At 38.7% G+C, this 16981-nt stretch overlaps 1 protein-coding gene across 1 annotated transcript; it reads right to left on the bottom strand.

The window, feature by feature from the left end:
• Window positions 1–2141: 2141 nt before the first annotated feature.
• Window positions 2142–15823, bottom strand: LOC149818175 (tricalbin-3-like). The gene is made up of 9 exons (XM_089984969.1): window positions 14055–15823; window positions 11957–12198; window positions 10161–10179; window positions 8218–8423; window positions 6443–6552; window positions 6204–6302; window positions 4370–4820; window positions 3402–3546; window positions 2142–2565 (listed from the first exon to the last, which is right to left on the bottom strand). The coding sequence occupies exons 1-8, from the start codon at window positions 14801–14803 to the stop codon at window positions 3458–3460; spliced, it is 1965 nt and encodes a 654-aa protein (XP_089841095.1). The 5' UTR covers window positions 14804–15823; the 3' UTR covers window positions 2142–2565; window positions 3402–3457.
• Window positions 15824–16981: the final 1158 nt, after the last annotated feature.

The following is a 16981-nucleotide window of genomic DNA, read 5'->3' as shown; positions in this document are numbered from 1 at the left end:
ATAACAATTTCGATCAAATATTTCGGACTGCCAAAAGTAAATATGAGCCATCACTGTTAGGGCTGTCAATGGATCGGATCATGGCCAGGTCAGGGTAGACCATAATCCTCCGGTATAAATTAGGGGTGTCAACGGGTCGGGTTTGGTTCGGATCCAGGTGGAAGTAGACCTAGCCTCAATTTTCATGTATGGTATCCGGTCTGGATCCAAGTCGAATCAGATACACCATAAAAGAAATTATACCAGGATCCGATAAAAACTACACGAACCAGACCTGGGCCATACCCAGTAAAATAATATATTTTTTTTCATTTTTACATTGAAAAGTTGTGGGTCTTAATCGGAACTCGGGTTGGACCCAGGTCTGGTATAAATTTTCACAAACTATACCTGGACCTATGCATTAATGGGTCCTTTGTGTCCGGACCCGGGTCTTAATCACCATACCCGGACCTATGAAAAGTTGTGGGCTTGCTTTGCTTGGGTGCCAAACCAAGAGGAGGAACAAGAGGGAGGAGAGAAGAGGGTGGTGGTGTGTGCCTATGCGGTGATGGCAACGAAGTGGAGAGGAGAGGTCTCGGGCTCTCGGCTGGGTAGGAAGGAGTTAGGTGGGTGACTGAAGTGTAAAGTTAAGAGTTAGGGTTAGATAAGTTAATATATATATATAAACGGGTTGCAGGTTGACGGGTTCGTGTAAACGGGTTGGCATACCCCTAACACGAACACGACCCGTTTAATGAACAGGTTAGGTGGGTCAATCCGTTTACGACACGAACCCATTTAAGCCAAACCCTAACCCGGCTAAGAAGTGGGTTGGCAGGTCGGGTCAGATTTTGCCACCCCTACTTGTGGGTAAGCCGTAGTTAACTTATCAACAGGTTGGTTGAATCAGAATTGCGTCGGATTAGGCTTGTTAGTAGTAGTACAGTTTTGAATTATGCCATGATTTTGGTGTAAAAATTTAAACAAATAATAGACCAGATTAGGGTTTGTTAAGGCTGGCAACAGATTGAGATCTATCCTAATCCGCTCATGATAAATAGCAGCAAAGATTTACGTTTGATAAATTATTTTTTTTGGATAATTCAAGGCCCCCTTACCACCAGAAAGTACACGCAGCTTCGACCTTGCTGCAAGGGACACCATCCATGGGTTTCGAACTTGTGACATCCCGTAGACTTGGTGACACACAAGTGGCCCCTGCCAGATGAGGGTAGCCCTTGTGGGCTCACGTTCGATAATTGTTTGGGTCAGATATAAAAGAAACCATATCAATCCAAGAATTTGTCCTCATTCCCAAACCCGTTGTTTGGATCAAAGTTGGACGGCCTGGTTTAAATTTGATTGAAAGAGCTTACCAACATCACTACCTACGAAGAAAAATATCCACATAATGGATGCCTCTGTTTCTTTCAAACAAGTGATGGAGGACTGAACCCCGCTACTTCCCTTTTTAACTAAGTTTTTTTACACGCCTACATATTATATATATATATATGAGAATTGAACATATTAGACCTCATTTCTCGTTCTGCCCTAAAGGTTTTAATTGTTTTATGATAGATCTGAACCATTAATTGACTCTTGAACCATGTTTTTTCTATAAAAAAAAACATGATTTTATGAGCCAAGAAAAACTAGCACCTTCATAGCCATTGATTTTGGATCACCATAAAAACCTGTATACAGGTCAGATTCCAGCGATCCAAAAGCTACTACACACTACAAAAAACCTATCGATCACATCTACATAATTAGAAGTGAGAAAAAAAAATACTTAAAACTGATTTTTGAGGAGGCCTAACAAGACCTAACAAAAATGGGGGTAATGAAAACCCTCCCCAATAGAAATTTTTGGTGTTTTTTCAACAAAAATGGGGGCAATGAAAACCCTCCCACACCTACCCAATAGAAATTTTTGGTTTTTTTTTTCAAAATTCTGACGGTAAAGATGTGTTCAGCATGATTGATTTACTATATATATATATATATATATATATATATATATATATATATATAACACTAATCCTAAAATCAGGTCATCTTTGATTATAACGGATACCCAAGTTAAACGCCTTAGGATATCCTCATATCCGAAATGCGGCCTCATACCCGATCATGTTTTACTAGGTCTCCATAACTTGAGCCAAACCCAAGATTTTTTTATTAAGGGCCCATATCCGAAACCCTGGGATTTAAAAACTGTGGTCTCACGCCCAAACATTTCTCATACGAGTCTCCATATTTTGAGCCAAACTGAGAAATGCAGTGTTCAGCCTCTTTCATCAGGTTAAGGAGAGGCAGCATCACATACTGAGACCTCTCTCTCTCTCTCTCTCTCTCTCTCTCTCTCTCTCTCGTACATACACAAGACACATTACTGGATCACTGGAAAAACTCGAGTATCCATACAACGTTACATATGGACAATATAGTTACAGGGGAACACATAGGTCACATTTAATTGACAACTTCTGCCGGGAAAATTATACTCTAAAATTAGCATCCAAATAATATTGGAGAAATGGCAGTGTGATTAATCTAGCAATAGTGCCACCAAACCATCTGAAAAAATATGAAACCACGAAATCAATACGAAAGCACTACAGTTAAAAAATGAGAATACTAGTTCAAAAATCATGTAAACCACCCAAACAGGCACTAAATATTTATGAAAGCCTTTGAAATATCTAAGAAAGACTTTGGAGCTTTCCAATTCAAAATTTTCAACTGCTAGAATGTCTTGCAGTACCTTGAACTAGGCAATAAGAATATAATATCAGCGTTGGAGTTGAAGAATGGATGTAAAAAAACAAATACTTTTCCTCAACAAAACAATGTCTGTCAAAACCTAGCAACCTGGGCCAAGGCCACTAGTAGGGCTTTCAATGGGTCGGATTTGTATCAGGTACCAGACCTGACGTGAACCTGAACACCCAGGTATAGTCAAGAAAAATGGCCACCCAAATATCATGTTCGTCAAACCAAACTCAACATGAGTAATATGCAGGCTGGGTTTGGGTTATGAATTTTTCAGACATCTGACCTGACCCAAGTCTTTATATGTACTTTTAGTGAAAAATAAGCTCCTTCAATTATATGGATCCAGGTTTGGGATTTCATTTTCTTGACCCGACAAACCCTGAATCCAACAATTAGTCCCCTGGCCCATTGACAGACCTAGCCACTAGTGACTCGAGTCAATTTGTTGAAAAGCATTCCAGGCATATCAGAACTCAGAACTAGAGTGGAATCAGGACTAACAAGATTTAGTGATGCTGGAAAAAAATTCAGCAATGCTCTTAAGTCTTAATGCATTCCCAGAGATGTGAACAGATCGTATAATCCAAAAGAAAGGGAAGAGTGGGTGGGGGTGGTTGGGGTTGAAAGAAGTCTTGTACCTCAGGCTATGAATCACTGCATTGCTGTTCTCAGCAAAGTGCCAGCAGCTCCATGGTCAAGGATTGGAGAGATTTGAGCCATCCACATTGAGGAAAATCAAGAATGTGATACTTGCGACTAAGGCAAGCCAAAATATTACTGAACCTGATCAAGGCACATGGTACAATTGATTTACTAAAGATCAAGAAAGACGTTACAGATAAGGACAGCATAAACAACTAAATCAAAATGATAAACCAAATGGAAAAGATGGATGAAGGAAATAATAAAAGAAAAAGGAACATGATAGTTGAAGTAGCAGCCAGAAGAAACAAGCAAAAATAATGCAGAGAATATGTCAAAACTGAATCAGTTGATTTGCAATTCAACATTAAAAACAAAGAGAAAATATAGTTTCAGTCTTTGACAAAGCACTTAGCAAGCAATAAAACTCACATAATGACCAAATGACAGCACCACACTGCCAAGTGCCAGCAACAACAGCTATATGCACAACCTATACAGAAAATGCAAAATAAACATTTACCAAGAGAAGCAACGCTTTACATGGGAGAAGTTATCTAACAAGTAAAAAGATATCTTGAATTTCTCGTGACGTTGCAGGAAATTCACAGGCCGTGAAAATCTCAATGATATCGGAAGATATTGAAATTCTGGCTCTAATTTATCATGATTTTAACACGAATTTCAATAAATTTCTAAATACTTTGTTTTTCCTATATCCTAGGTATACTGAGATCTTCCCTATGTTCTCCTAAAATAACAATTTCTTAAAATCTTGTAAGTCTTTCCCTTGCTGAGAAGAACTTGAAAATAAGACTTACGACATCAGGTAGAAGGCCACCAAACTTTTGAGTATCCTAGTGCCGATAGAGTATTCCCACATCTAGATAATTGAATTCAAGACATACAATCCAAAAATAGCACCGCTATAACTAAAGAGAGATACCATAAGCTCAACTAATACCTCCAGAGCCTTTGGGTCTGATTTCAGGGTCAGTGAGAGTCATTGCGGGGTTAGGACCAGATGATCTTTGCATGTTTGGAACTGGCTTCACAGCTTCCTCAGATGATATTGTGTTTCCAGTTTCCGATGCCACTATTCCCTGAAATTCTTCACTCACGATCAAAGCAGATAAAACATTCATAAAAGATTCTTTTTCTGTTCCATTGGACAAATTTCCTTCTCTTCGTTCATAGAAGCCTTCAGCTTCTTCATAATATGAAGTTTCATCGTCAGACATGTCACTATCCAGTTGTTCAACTATGCTATCATCCTCTTCATCCTCTACATATGCCTTATATGTCAGGCGAAGTAATATCTCTCCAGATGACCCTTTACTGAAAATTCCCCAACCACGTCTCAAGGAGATAATTCTATCTGTAGGGACTGTGTCTTCAAGAGAGAAGAGCTCAACCTGAAAAGATGTCACCCTACAATTAGTATGACAGCTGAAAATAACTAAAACAAGCCTTGCAACTATTGAAGACTAGATACAAAAAAATTATCAAATTTCAGTCTATGAAATCTTTGTTCTATAGCATAGTCTTTAGAGTAAGATCTCGAATCATATCCAATGACAAAGAACTAGACCAGGATAGGAAGGACAGTGTATGCCCCATTAGCAATAATTCATGGACTTTTAGCATAAATCATCATATTTAACTTTCAGATGTATATGACAGTCGAAGCTGCCCATGTTTTAGCAATTAAGCACTATGCTTTCCACATGACTATTGCATCTTGAGCACGCTTCGTATTACTGGAAATTGATATACAAGAAAAAGATCAGATATATAGTGGATTGGGTGGTAACAGTCAATATTTATTTATAAAACTTAGTTGCAGTCAACACGAGGACAAAAGAAAGACTGGCTGCTTATTGACAAAGGTTATTACAAAATGGGCATGGCAAATTTGGTGTGCTAGAAAGTAGTAAACATGCAATGTACAGAATTGACACAAGGACACATAAAGATAATGGAATAACCAATCATAAAATTTTCTCAGAGATGTCTCTGCAATTGGCACACATCTTGAAGCAGGCTTCCAGTTAATGCATACACGGTTCTCTGAAGAGTCGATCATAGCATTCACTTTGGCATCCAAATATAGATGTGAATAGGCATGACTTGATAATCTCAAGCATAAACTATAAGAACATTCACTTTTTAATTTAAATATCTGTTTCTGTGGAACTATAGTTGCGGCATTGAGTTTACAGGGATCCATTCTCTAAGTAAGATAGAAGGTGGTAATATGTTGTCAATCAATCTTCCTTCTTTGTCCTAAACCTACCGATGAAACATATTGTGCTTTTATTAAATGGGAAACAAGCCTCCCATGGGATTTTGCCAGAATGAAGAATTTTAGCGGTATTTTCTACTTTATAGGGTTCAACAGGTGATGCCATGTGAAATTGTCATAAACTATAAAAAAGTGTAATAGACTTTTTTTTTCAATAAAGCCACTTACTAGTAAACTCCTACTGCTTACAAGTGTTGGATGCATGGTGAGCCGAATTTGACATGAAAATTCTGTAGGAAATATTTTGAAATAAACACAGAATTTGAAGCCTTGCAGCCCAAGGTTTTGAAAACGTGAAGAGCGCAAGCATGGAAAGAACTGTCACTTCTACTAGCACGATATATGATATAATCTCAACTTCAAGAGGAAAAAATAGACACTTTTGTAAAGCCATCAGTAATCAAAGGCAACTATTTCATTCTTCAGGAACTGAGATAGATTGCCAAACAAATTCAAATTGCATAGTTTCTTGAGTATGAATCAGTTGATTTACCTCCCCTGTGCCAACAGTGAAATCCATCAAGCCAAATGAATCTTTCACTTGGATACACAGTCGCTGTTTACTTGGGTCAATAACAAGCATATGGAAATCCTACCACCAAGCATAGAAAAAATAAAATTTAGCTGATGTGAAGAACCTAAAACTAGAAAGCAACAAAAATGTAACTTCACATGGACCATGAAGAAAATACGCCCAAGCAAAACAAAAAGTAGGATGAAGAAAGTATGCACCTGATTCCAGATTGGAGCACCTGGAGGCCCGATTACAGTGGTTTGACTATTCTTTTTACTACAAATCACTTGATCTCCCAGTGTCAGAACAACATATGGATCAGTCTTCCCTGACAATTTATTGAAACTAGTTAATTTGATTTCACAATTAGATAATCAAACAACATAATCACTAAAAGGCAGTACAATTTATTCCAAATTGGAGACTAGAAAAACACTTTAAGAAACCCAGTGTAAGTGCTACATCATGATAAACCTTTAACAAACCACTATATATCCTGATAGCTTGATACTGCAGTTTCACAAAGAAAAAATCAGATTAAGCACATTGGTGTAGGGGTGGGCAATGGGCCGGGCGGCCTGGCCCACCCCACCATGGGCCGGGCGGCCCGGCCCACCCCACCATGGGCCGGGTTTGGGTCAAGGTTTTAGGCCCTGATCCATTAGCTACCAGGCTGAAACCCGGCTCGTTATATACATGGACGAGGCCCGGGTCGGCCCACGGGCTACCAGCCCGATGGTCCTGAGCTACCCAATTAATTTTTTAGTAGATGGTTGCATAGTAACTTGGTAATTTTTACTATTTACCTAATTAGTTGCATTGATTATATGGGAAATAGAAAGATAATTAGATGGGTGCATTAATTTTTCATTTAATTCATTGTTTTTGGTATTATAAGAATTAATTTATGAATTTCATTCGAAAATAACCTACAAATGGGTTTGGGTTGGGCTGGACCGACCCGCTGAACATTGCCCATTGGGCCAATGGGCCAGGTCATGGGCTGCTCTTCAAACCCGAGCCCGTTAAGAACAGCGCCATCTCCTAGCCTGGAAGCACTTAAAACCCGATGGGTCGGGCTCTAAATGGGCCAGGTCGGCCCGATGCCCACCTCTACATTGGCGTATTGCCATATTTAACCAATCACTGACGTTCAGGAACCATGAAAAAATGCAGACCTAAAAATGAGGAATGGTACTTATGAAACTATGTCACATGGATGCGGGTACGGGTGCGACACGGGTGCGGAGCAATTTCAAAAATTTTGGACACGGGGACACGTATATATATATATATATATATATATATATATATATATATATATATATATATATATATAGCCATGTCCCTATGTCACAGGGATTCGGCTAGCAGGGTGCCGCACCCGCGTCGACGCGACTCGACGCGGGTGCGGGTGCGGCACAGGGTGCGGTCAACCCGATCCTGGGTGCGTTGACCGCACCCAGGATCATTAAGGTCCATTTTTTAAAAAAAAAAAAATTGCCCAAATGGGCTGCGAAATTTTTTTAAAAAAAAATTATGCTGACAGCAGCTGTCAGCTGCAAAATTTGAAAAAAAACCCTTTATATATATATATATATATTACATTTTTGCCCCTGCCGCACCCCCGCACCCGGGTTTTTTGGAAGTGCCGAATCCCCGCACCCGCACCCGCACCCATGTGACATAGCCGTGTCCTCTAATGGGCACAACTTTGACCGAGTCTTATTATTGTTATATATATATATATATATCGATTTTTTTAGTTTTTATACGTCTTTTGCCCTAAAATGGACAAAAATAGATTCGGTCAAAGTTGACCAAATCCAAAATGTGGACGGACTTAGCCCCGGTGCGTTGACCGTGTCCGCACCCGTGTCGGGTACGGGCAACATGGGTGCGTCGACCTTTTAGCCGAGTCCGTGTGACTTAGTTATGAAACAACAAAATGAACATAAGTACCAACAAAATGCACAAATAGAATCACACGTACCTATTGGAACATATGGAAGTTTTTGAGCATCAACTAATGTAACTGACAGTTCACCAACAAAATCTTTGTTTCCATCATGTATTTCACCAGTTTTGAAATCCCCTAGAACAAGACCAACTGCTTTTCCCTTCTCAAAATCAAGGACAATCTTCTTTGGCCGGACGAACAGTCGAGGCAAATCTTCTGTTAGAAGTTTTGTCAGGAACCTAGATCAACAGAAGCCAATTGAAATTCAGAATCAATTTAACAAGCAACCAAACTATTGAAACAAAGCTAGCATTGCTATTAGCACTAAAATACATAATTAATAGGACGAAGACACCTTTCTTTTCATTGAATAAGAGACTCAACATTCAACCATGTATTAGAAAAACAATCTGATCAAAGAAACTATGATCCATGGAGCATTAGGCATTGAGAAGACAGAATATTGTTACAACAGCACTTTCTCATTGTTGATACATTAACAATGTTAAAGGTGCATCACAAAACCCAAGCACCAAAGAAAAACCTCCACCACCAACCACTATTGTACAGAGATTTTTTTATAAAAAAAGAAAGAAAGAAAGAAGAAAGCTTATTACACCAATAATTATAAAGAGTATATGGAACATGAAAATTGATATCACCAAATGAGAAGTGAAAAAAAAAACAATGTGCAGCATGCTTGACTTTTTATATTGACAACTGCATGTGCATCAAATTTTCAAAACCTATTCCTTTTTATAATCTATGAGGAAGTAGGATTCATAGACTAATAAAAAGTTCCTAAGCTCGTATTGGAATTCCAGCATAAATTAATTTTTTGGAGACAATACCAAAAATGAGCCCAAGAAGGACCAAACAAGGCTTTGGACAAGACCAAGCTTGACCTGGAACTTAATGTTCAATCGCAAACTAAACATAGGCAACCTAAAGATCGGCTGAGCTGTCTTGTTTGTTAAAGTATGCCATGTATAATATGTATTCTTCTTGTTTGTTAAAGTATGCCAGTTGGTACATCTTGAAGCCATAACTGAATAAACCTTGAAACTGAACATAATGCATCGAAAGTTCCTTGAAAAACTAAAAAGGCATCCCTTGTGATTCATCGTGAGGTGCCACTGCATGATGTTTTATTTTTCCACAAAAAAAAAATGTTTTGTTTCTCAAAAAAGGCTAGAAAAGATACCAACCTTAAATAGGAGAGTTGTTTGCATAGGAAAGCTAATATGGATCCACATTCACATACATGAGAGTTATACAAGAACAAGCAATAACTCTTTGAAAACATATCACAAAATTATTGCTAAAAACTTATCCTGATAAACTCATTTTATCAAAAAGATCCAAAAGAGATAGCTATCATGTCTAATTTTTCACTCTTTTTTATTCTTGTTATGTTTTTATTTTTATTTCCAAAGAGAATTTTAAACTTTTTATCTTTTATTCACAAATAAGAACCTGGAAAAATAAAGAGGCCTCCTGAGACGATCTCGATAAATACTGTCTTTTAGCTTTTGTCACTGTGTAGTGATGCTACACAGAGAAAAATATGAGCTTTAAGATGCACGTGTGTGTGTGTGTGTGTGGTTTTAAAATTTCCGTTAAGATATCATGAGAACTAACCAAACATCAAGCCTGATAAGTCACTATATGATAAATAAAATCTGCAGAGTTGAAAGTAGCTTAAGAAATACACGCTAGGCAGCATACAAAATAGGTTGCATCTTAGAAACTAAAATGATAATGAAGAATTCTGTCATAAGAATGAAAATATGAAGGAAAAGATAATTAAAAAGAAAAAGGTCTGTTATAAGAAGACTTCACTGCAGTATGCAGATCATGAGAAATACAGTTACTCAGGTAACAATGGAACTTCAAGAAAAATAAATAATAAATCAACAAAAATAGTCTGGACTGAATACATTTACAAAATATGGACTGAGAAGAAGTGCACTTACATCGAGAGTACTGGGATAGCTGGCAGATGTATTCCCCATTACATGCATAAAACAGCCAAACACACATCAGCAAATTCCCAGAGGTAATCATAAAATGTAGACAAAACATACTGCAAAGGAAACAATATACCTGGGGAAAAAGTTTAAAGTTCTACATAAAGACCAGCATCCCACAATTTGCAAAAACCACAACCTGGTGTCTGCAATTACTCTTGCTATGTCACACAGACGCTTCACTAAGCATGTGTATCCCGTGTCAATAAGACACAACAATCAGAGACACCAGGACACTACACAGACAAGCTGGTGCCAAACAATTTACTTTCATGATCTTGATTACCTATTTTATATTCACTTGTGTTCTTTTTCTTTGAAAATTTTTCATCAATCATACTATATTTCAATTTCAACATAGTTTTATTATTTGATATTTTCAATTAAACTGATTTAGAATTGCTGTTCAAGTGTTAGCACTCAAGATGATATTAAGGTTTTATTGCTTTAGGTTAAGAAGTAAACACACACACACATCTGTGTGTTTACGGCCATATTGCCGTGTCTTAATTTGTGAGAACCGCTGTGTCATACCAAGTGTATCCTCATAGTGTCCTGTCCTCGGCACCTGTATCCATGTAACATAGTGTGAATCAGCATACCACATGTGACCTCCCACCCAACCTTCTTGATTTTGATTCTATTTGCCATTTGAATATAAAGAAAAGGGATATCTTGTGAATCAACAGTCTTAGGCAAGACCAGAGTATGTGTGGAGTCCCAAAAGAAAAAATGCATTTTACATGAACTTAGGACTTACATGTTGCATTAACAGAACTGGTTATCATGCCCAGTATCAATGTGGCCATTAGATTTGACAAATCAATTAGATGGACATTGCACGGTTCTCTTTTTCCATCTTATTTTCTTTCTTCTCTATTTTGTCATCCATTGTTTTAGATGTAAGGTCTAACAGTTTGTCTTAGAAAATAGAAGGTCTAAGCCAATGTTGTAAGAATCGTCTCTGGTCAAAAACTGTTTTGCACACAAGTCAGGTGAATCGGGCGATACCGATTCGTAGCTGAATCGATCTGAATCGCCCAACTTTTAACCAGGGAAAGACATGTCAAAAAATATTAAAAATATAAAAAATTGTCAAAAACTGTTTTTGACAATGTTGTAAGAATCGTCTGTGGTCATTAACTGTTTTCCAAACGGTTCAGGTGAATCGGGAGATATCGACTCGGAGCTGAATCAATCTGAATCGCCCAACTTTTAACCAGGGAAATACACGTGTCAAAAAATATTAAATTAATATTAAAAATGTAAAAAAAAAAACTGTTTTTGACCATTTTTTTGAAAATTAGCCGGTTCAGGTTATTTGTGTCTCGATTTTCTGCCGATACAATACAAATCGGACGATTCAGGCCAATACTGACAACACTGGTCTAAGCAGTTCCCTAACTTTCTTCCCTCTAACATAAAATATCTTTGCCTCTCAATCTCACAACATATAGATCCTTATCATAAACACATGATCCTGTTAGATGCACAACAACATCATGGCTTTCCATCTATGTCAGTCTTTTGGGATGGAGAAGACAGGTGCAGAACATGGAGCAATTTGCAGTCTACTGATCATGTATTTCAGGATCTATTCACTGGAAAGCTCCATTTTCAGATTCAGTTTAACTAAGGGATGCATAGGCTGTAACAATCACATACCATAGGTTGCGCTTAAAAAATGACTTGATATGAAAGGTATCTCAAAAATTTGTTCAGAGCAAAGCTACAGGACATACCCATCAGATTAAACAAACGAAATGGTGCCAGCTCAAATTTGATCTTTGGCAGTGAAACAAAAGCCCATGATACAGCTCCTACCCAAGGTTCTGATGGAATTAACCTCAGCTTGACCCAGAGCTCCCCATCAATGTCAAAATCTCGAATACCAACTGGCACAACTATAGGGATGAGACCAAATTTCAATGAAAGCAATAGCAACATACGAGCTCCACCAGTATAACGAAGGCCAATTTGGTACCTGTGTAACACAACGAACCGTATCAGGAATCAAACAAAGCAACATGCACCCTCAATTCACTCAAATTAAAAATCGAAATCTTAAACAGGGATAAAAAATTAAAATATAAGATTTAAAAACAACAACTAAACACTAGCACCAAGTAGTGGAGAAAACAACAACAACAACTTCTCAGCCCTTGCTTTTGTGTCTCTAATAAACTTATCGATTTGTTTTCAGGGATCACCTCTCCTTCTTCAAAATATTTAAGAAAAATAATAAAAATAAACTCCAAAATAAAGGTTTGCCTTCCAATCATGATAAGCATGATAATGTTTGCAAAAGAAAAATTAGAATGTCGACCAAACACCAGCTTGCAATGAATGAGCTGAACAACCCAATGGCCACATCATCTAAGGAGGCTTCATAACCACAAAACATTCAACTCAATTCATTTCACCAAGACATGTAAGCGGAGCGCAGTCAATTTTTCAACTTATGGATAGAGACCAATAAAAGAACAAATATGCAATGACAATCGTAAGAATCCTCAGAGAAAAACAAACTTGAAAGTTTGACAGTAGAGATACCAATAGTAAGCTGCTGCACAATAAACCTTAAAAGGCCATACAAATGGTGTGGAGAGAGAGAGAGAGAGAGATTAGGCAACCAACCATCTTAGTTGATCACCCTTTCCAAACTAATAATTATATCATTGAAAGGACATATTAAATATAGCAACCTGCAACTCTTTCTACAGGAGACCTACACATCTAATAGGTCACAGACTCACAGTTATGGTAAACTAACATGCATAAGTGGAGTATCATAGTATGTACAAATTACAACGAAACTGTGACTCCGTGTACAATAGACCTCATGCCCAACTGAAATAGATCAATATATCTCTCCTTTAAAAACAGGTTACATATGAACACAAAGAGATCACATTCATCTACGTATTCTACATTTGTTTTCTTCAGATAATTTACTGGATAGGATCCATCTTCATCTAGAAGATTCTAAATCACATCTTTCTTAACATTACTCTACCTGCACTAAAATGAGAAACAGAATCTGACTTTGGGCTTCATTTGAGCAGGGGTTCCATGATGAGGTTAGAAAAAGATAATCCTTACTCAGTTGTTTTCAAGACATAGGCATTTATGGAAAAGCAGGGTTTAGAGGTTAGAAAAAGGTAATCCTTACTCAGTTTTTTTCAGGACATAGGCATTTATGGAAAAGCAGGGTTCAGAGGTTGGAAAAGCAGGGTTCAGAGTTTGGAAAAAGGTAATCCTTAGTCCATTCTTTTCAGGACATAGGCACGTATGGAAAAGGTCACAAGAGTTCCATTCCCAGGACAGGAACTAGCAATAAGAACCTCAGTTACCAGTCTACAACTACGAGAGTTACATTTTCAGGACAGGAACTAACAATAAGAACCTCACCTACCAGTTATAGAGGTGATAATGGGGTCCGCTTGGAATCCTCAGCAAGCAAGATTGCTATACATGAATGTTCACTTATGCTAGTTTATCTAGCTTATCTTCACATATATCCCTTGAGCATATCATCCTCCATGCCCCTTGGTTGCAAATGATCACTCCTCTCCTATGATCAATGAGTACACATGGTAACAATGAAATAAAAAACAACAGTGTCTCAGTTCAGTTAAGAAAGCATGAAGAAAAATAACTTCCTTGCTCAGATGTATAAGTGGAAAAGTAAAATAATTTGCAGATTTTAATGGAGAAAAAGATATTAATCCCAACTTTGATGCAACAATATTATTCTCCAAACACAACTTGAAAAAAGGAAAAATGTACTTATTGGAAAAATTATTCTGTTAAAGTATAAGAATCTTAGGAAGCACTTACTGTAAGTCGTTAGCACGGCGAGAAGTCCTGCGCTCAACGTTTCTAACCGATAATGGCTCCTCACCCAAAGAAAACTGCTTGATTTCAACTCGCTGAACATAATCAGGCTTCTTGAGGTCATCGATAACAGGCTGAAGCAAACCAATGATCCAGTTCTCGATACCATTTCGGTACACCTTCCACAATTTCCCTAGCACCATATTCACCCATTCTACCGACTCCTTCCGCTGGAGATCCTTAACCAGGAACAACGAAAAACTAGTGGGAACTTGAGGCCATATACCTGATCTAGAATCACGAGTCCACTTGTTCCTCTTTGTGGATGTCCATAGCTTGTCAAAAATCACTCCCACAAAAAAGAAAAATACGAATAGTCCAGCAACACTCCGATTGATCGGGGGCGGAGGTAGCGGTTGAATAACTCCCAGTTGGGACCTTAACTTCTCTACTATGGGGTCTTCCCGGAAATTACTGAAATCTGACACCAAGTCCAATTCATCAGACAACCGCTTGACAATCGTATGCTTCTGCGCATCCGAGATTTGCCCTATAAATTCATAATTCGTGCTAGAGTTACCCCTGTTTAGGCTGCAACATTTCAAGTTACTCCTAACACCAACAGGTGCAATCCTAGGGGCTCCTCTAGTTCTACATTTCCGTTCTCCTCTTGGGTCAATTCTATCGAACGGAAGTGAAACCGACAAGAAATGGGGAAAACTCCAGGCAGATGAAGACAGTTCTAAAACCATTTAATACCTGATATTCAGTAGCCCTGATTTCAAAGAGGGCTATAGGATTAGCATCAAGTTCGCTAGTAAACATAGACATAAAGACTAATGGCAACAACTAAGGATCGAGGATAGGAGGTTCACGATGGCAAAGGAAGAGAATGTGCCAAACGATAAAAAAAATTCGCCGAATAACACAGATTTAGAATCAGACGCAGGGTGAGAAGTCACTGGTAAACTCCAAGAAAGGACCGGGACTGTCAAAAGAACAATTGAACCTAGGATTAGGTTTTCTACCTCAATTTATAGGAAGAAAACGAGAGACAACACAAACTCAATCCAGGATTAGCAAAATTAAAGGAAAAATAATAAATAATCGAAATCAAAGCAAGTTCCGAAGGCAATTACAGACTGCCCAGCCCAAGCTCAATCCAGGATGACCAAAACCGAAATCAAAGCCTATCCGAAGCAGGATTCGCAATTGCGAATGAGTGCGGATCAGAAAGCGGCCGCAGAAACGCAGAAAGAAGCCGAATGATGCAATTCGGGGCTCGGGCTCCTCCGGGTGAACGACTTGAAGCGAAAACTAACCAAAATCAAAGCAAATCCAAACTAGAATTCGCCCCCGTGAAGGAATGAGAATCAAAATGCGGCCTCGAAAACGCAGAAAGAAGCGGAACAAATGCAATTTAGGGTTAGGGTTCCTTCCAGACAAAACGAACGAAGAAACGACCCTATAGTGCACGCGCGCACCACACGCAGAGAGAGAGAGAGATGACGATTAGGGTTAGGGCTTGCTGATTTCGCAGGGAGGGCGTCGGGTTAGTGAAGGAAAGGCACAAGTATTTCTATCTGCATGAAACTGGCCGTTATCGGTCATGAAAGCATGAGGGAAACGCGGAGGAGTTCCGATTCCCGGGAGTCGGAATTCCGCGGTAACGATTGGGGAAGGACGGAAGGAAAGGCCCCGGGAGGCGAAGGCGGTGGGAACCTTCAACTGGCGCCGGAGGGGAGAGGGAGAACGTGGCCATCTTGGCTTTTCTCTTCTTTTTGTTTGGTTTCCTTCTCTTTCTGCAATCCGTGTGAGGAACTGGAGACTCGTGGAGAGCTGGCTGGCCCTGGAGGGATATCGGGATAGCACCGCTTTCTTGCGTTGCTATTGGTGGGTTGTACTGATGGAGCCCACACCGCTCTTTTTCTATTTGCGGAAATGTGACAAGAGATTGTCCCGGATCCCACCCCACGTGGGCCCGATTCCCTCCGACCTTTTCCGGATAGCGTCCTCTGGACCCAGGTTCTACCGGCAGATCCGATATTGTTCGGATCGCGAACGATCCTAACCCGAATCAAAACTCTGTGTGAATGAAAGCCCCGTCAGGTTGGGGGGCAATGTTGTCGGTATCGGTGCTTACAGGCCGATACGTATCGTATCGCCGAAAAATCAATAAGATACTGACCTGAATAAACTATTTTTTTAATATTATTTTAATGGTTTTAACACGTGTCATGTTCTGATTGACACAAAATATTTTATTATTATTGTTTAGCTGATTCAGAATGATTCACTTAAGAATCGGTATTGGCCCTATTCACCTGAATCGTTGGCCGGCTGATACCGATACTGATAACAATGCAATGTTATCTGAATTGTATCGGACCCATTCAGGAAATCGGCCGATTCATATTCTGAACTGAATTGAGCTGAATCGGGCAATTTTTAACTAGCAACTGACATGTGTCAAGAAAAAATATTAAATGTATTAAAAATATTTTTTAATATGCGACCCGTTCACAACCTAGATGGAGCGGACTTGAATGTGTTCATACATTTAATGGTGACATTGGGTCCAGTAAAAAATTGTTTGAAATAAGATGGTATTTCAAACCTGTTTAGAAGCATATTTTACATGTAAAAACTTGCAAAAAGATGATATTTCTTCTGGATCTAAAGTTATAAACATCGATCCAACCAGTGATGAGTAGCTCCTCAACGGTTTATGTCGTAGATCATCCTAAACACTTCTAAAAGATAAAAACTGATCTAGATATGCCATTATGACTGAAAAAGCCTGACCATGCAAGTCCCATTACACATCTGGATCCTAATTTTAATATATATGTTTGATTAAGTATGACAGATCCAGACCAACCGAATGGGATCCATTTGCAATGGTTGATATGATACGACACCTGATGCAA

This window comes from Nuphar pumila, chromosome 13, assembly GCF_984573655.1.
Source record: "Nuphar pumila chromosome 13, dmNupPumi1.hap1.1, whole genome shotgun sequence".
NCBI classification, from domain to species: domain Eukaryota; kingdom Viridiplantae; phylum Streptophyta; class Magnoliopsida; order Nymphaeales; family Nymphaeaceae; genus Nuphar; species Nuphar pumila.
This window is presented reverse-complemented; position numbering and strand designations above follow the sequence as displayed.

What these genes read in the sequence shown, in the direction of transcription:
- LOC149818175 (XM_089984969.1), bottom strand. Translation starts at nt 14,803, where the DNA reads ATGGTTTTAGAACTGTCTTCATCTGCCTGGAGTTTTCCCCATTTCTTG. An exon ending in ACTTCCATATGTTCCAATAG is followed by an intron (nt 6,553 to 8,217) that starts GTACGTGTGATT and finishes ATAAATTGTCAG; the next exon opens with GGAAGACTGATCCATATGTT. An exon ending in CAGACCCAAAGGCTCTGGAG is followed by an intron (nt 3,547 to 4,369) that starts GTATTAGTTGAG and finishes TGCCTTGATCAG; the next exon opens with GTTCAGTAATATTTTGGCTT.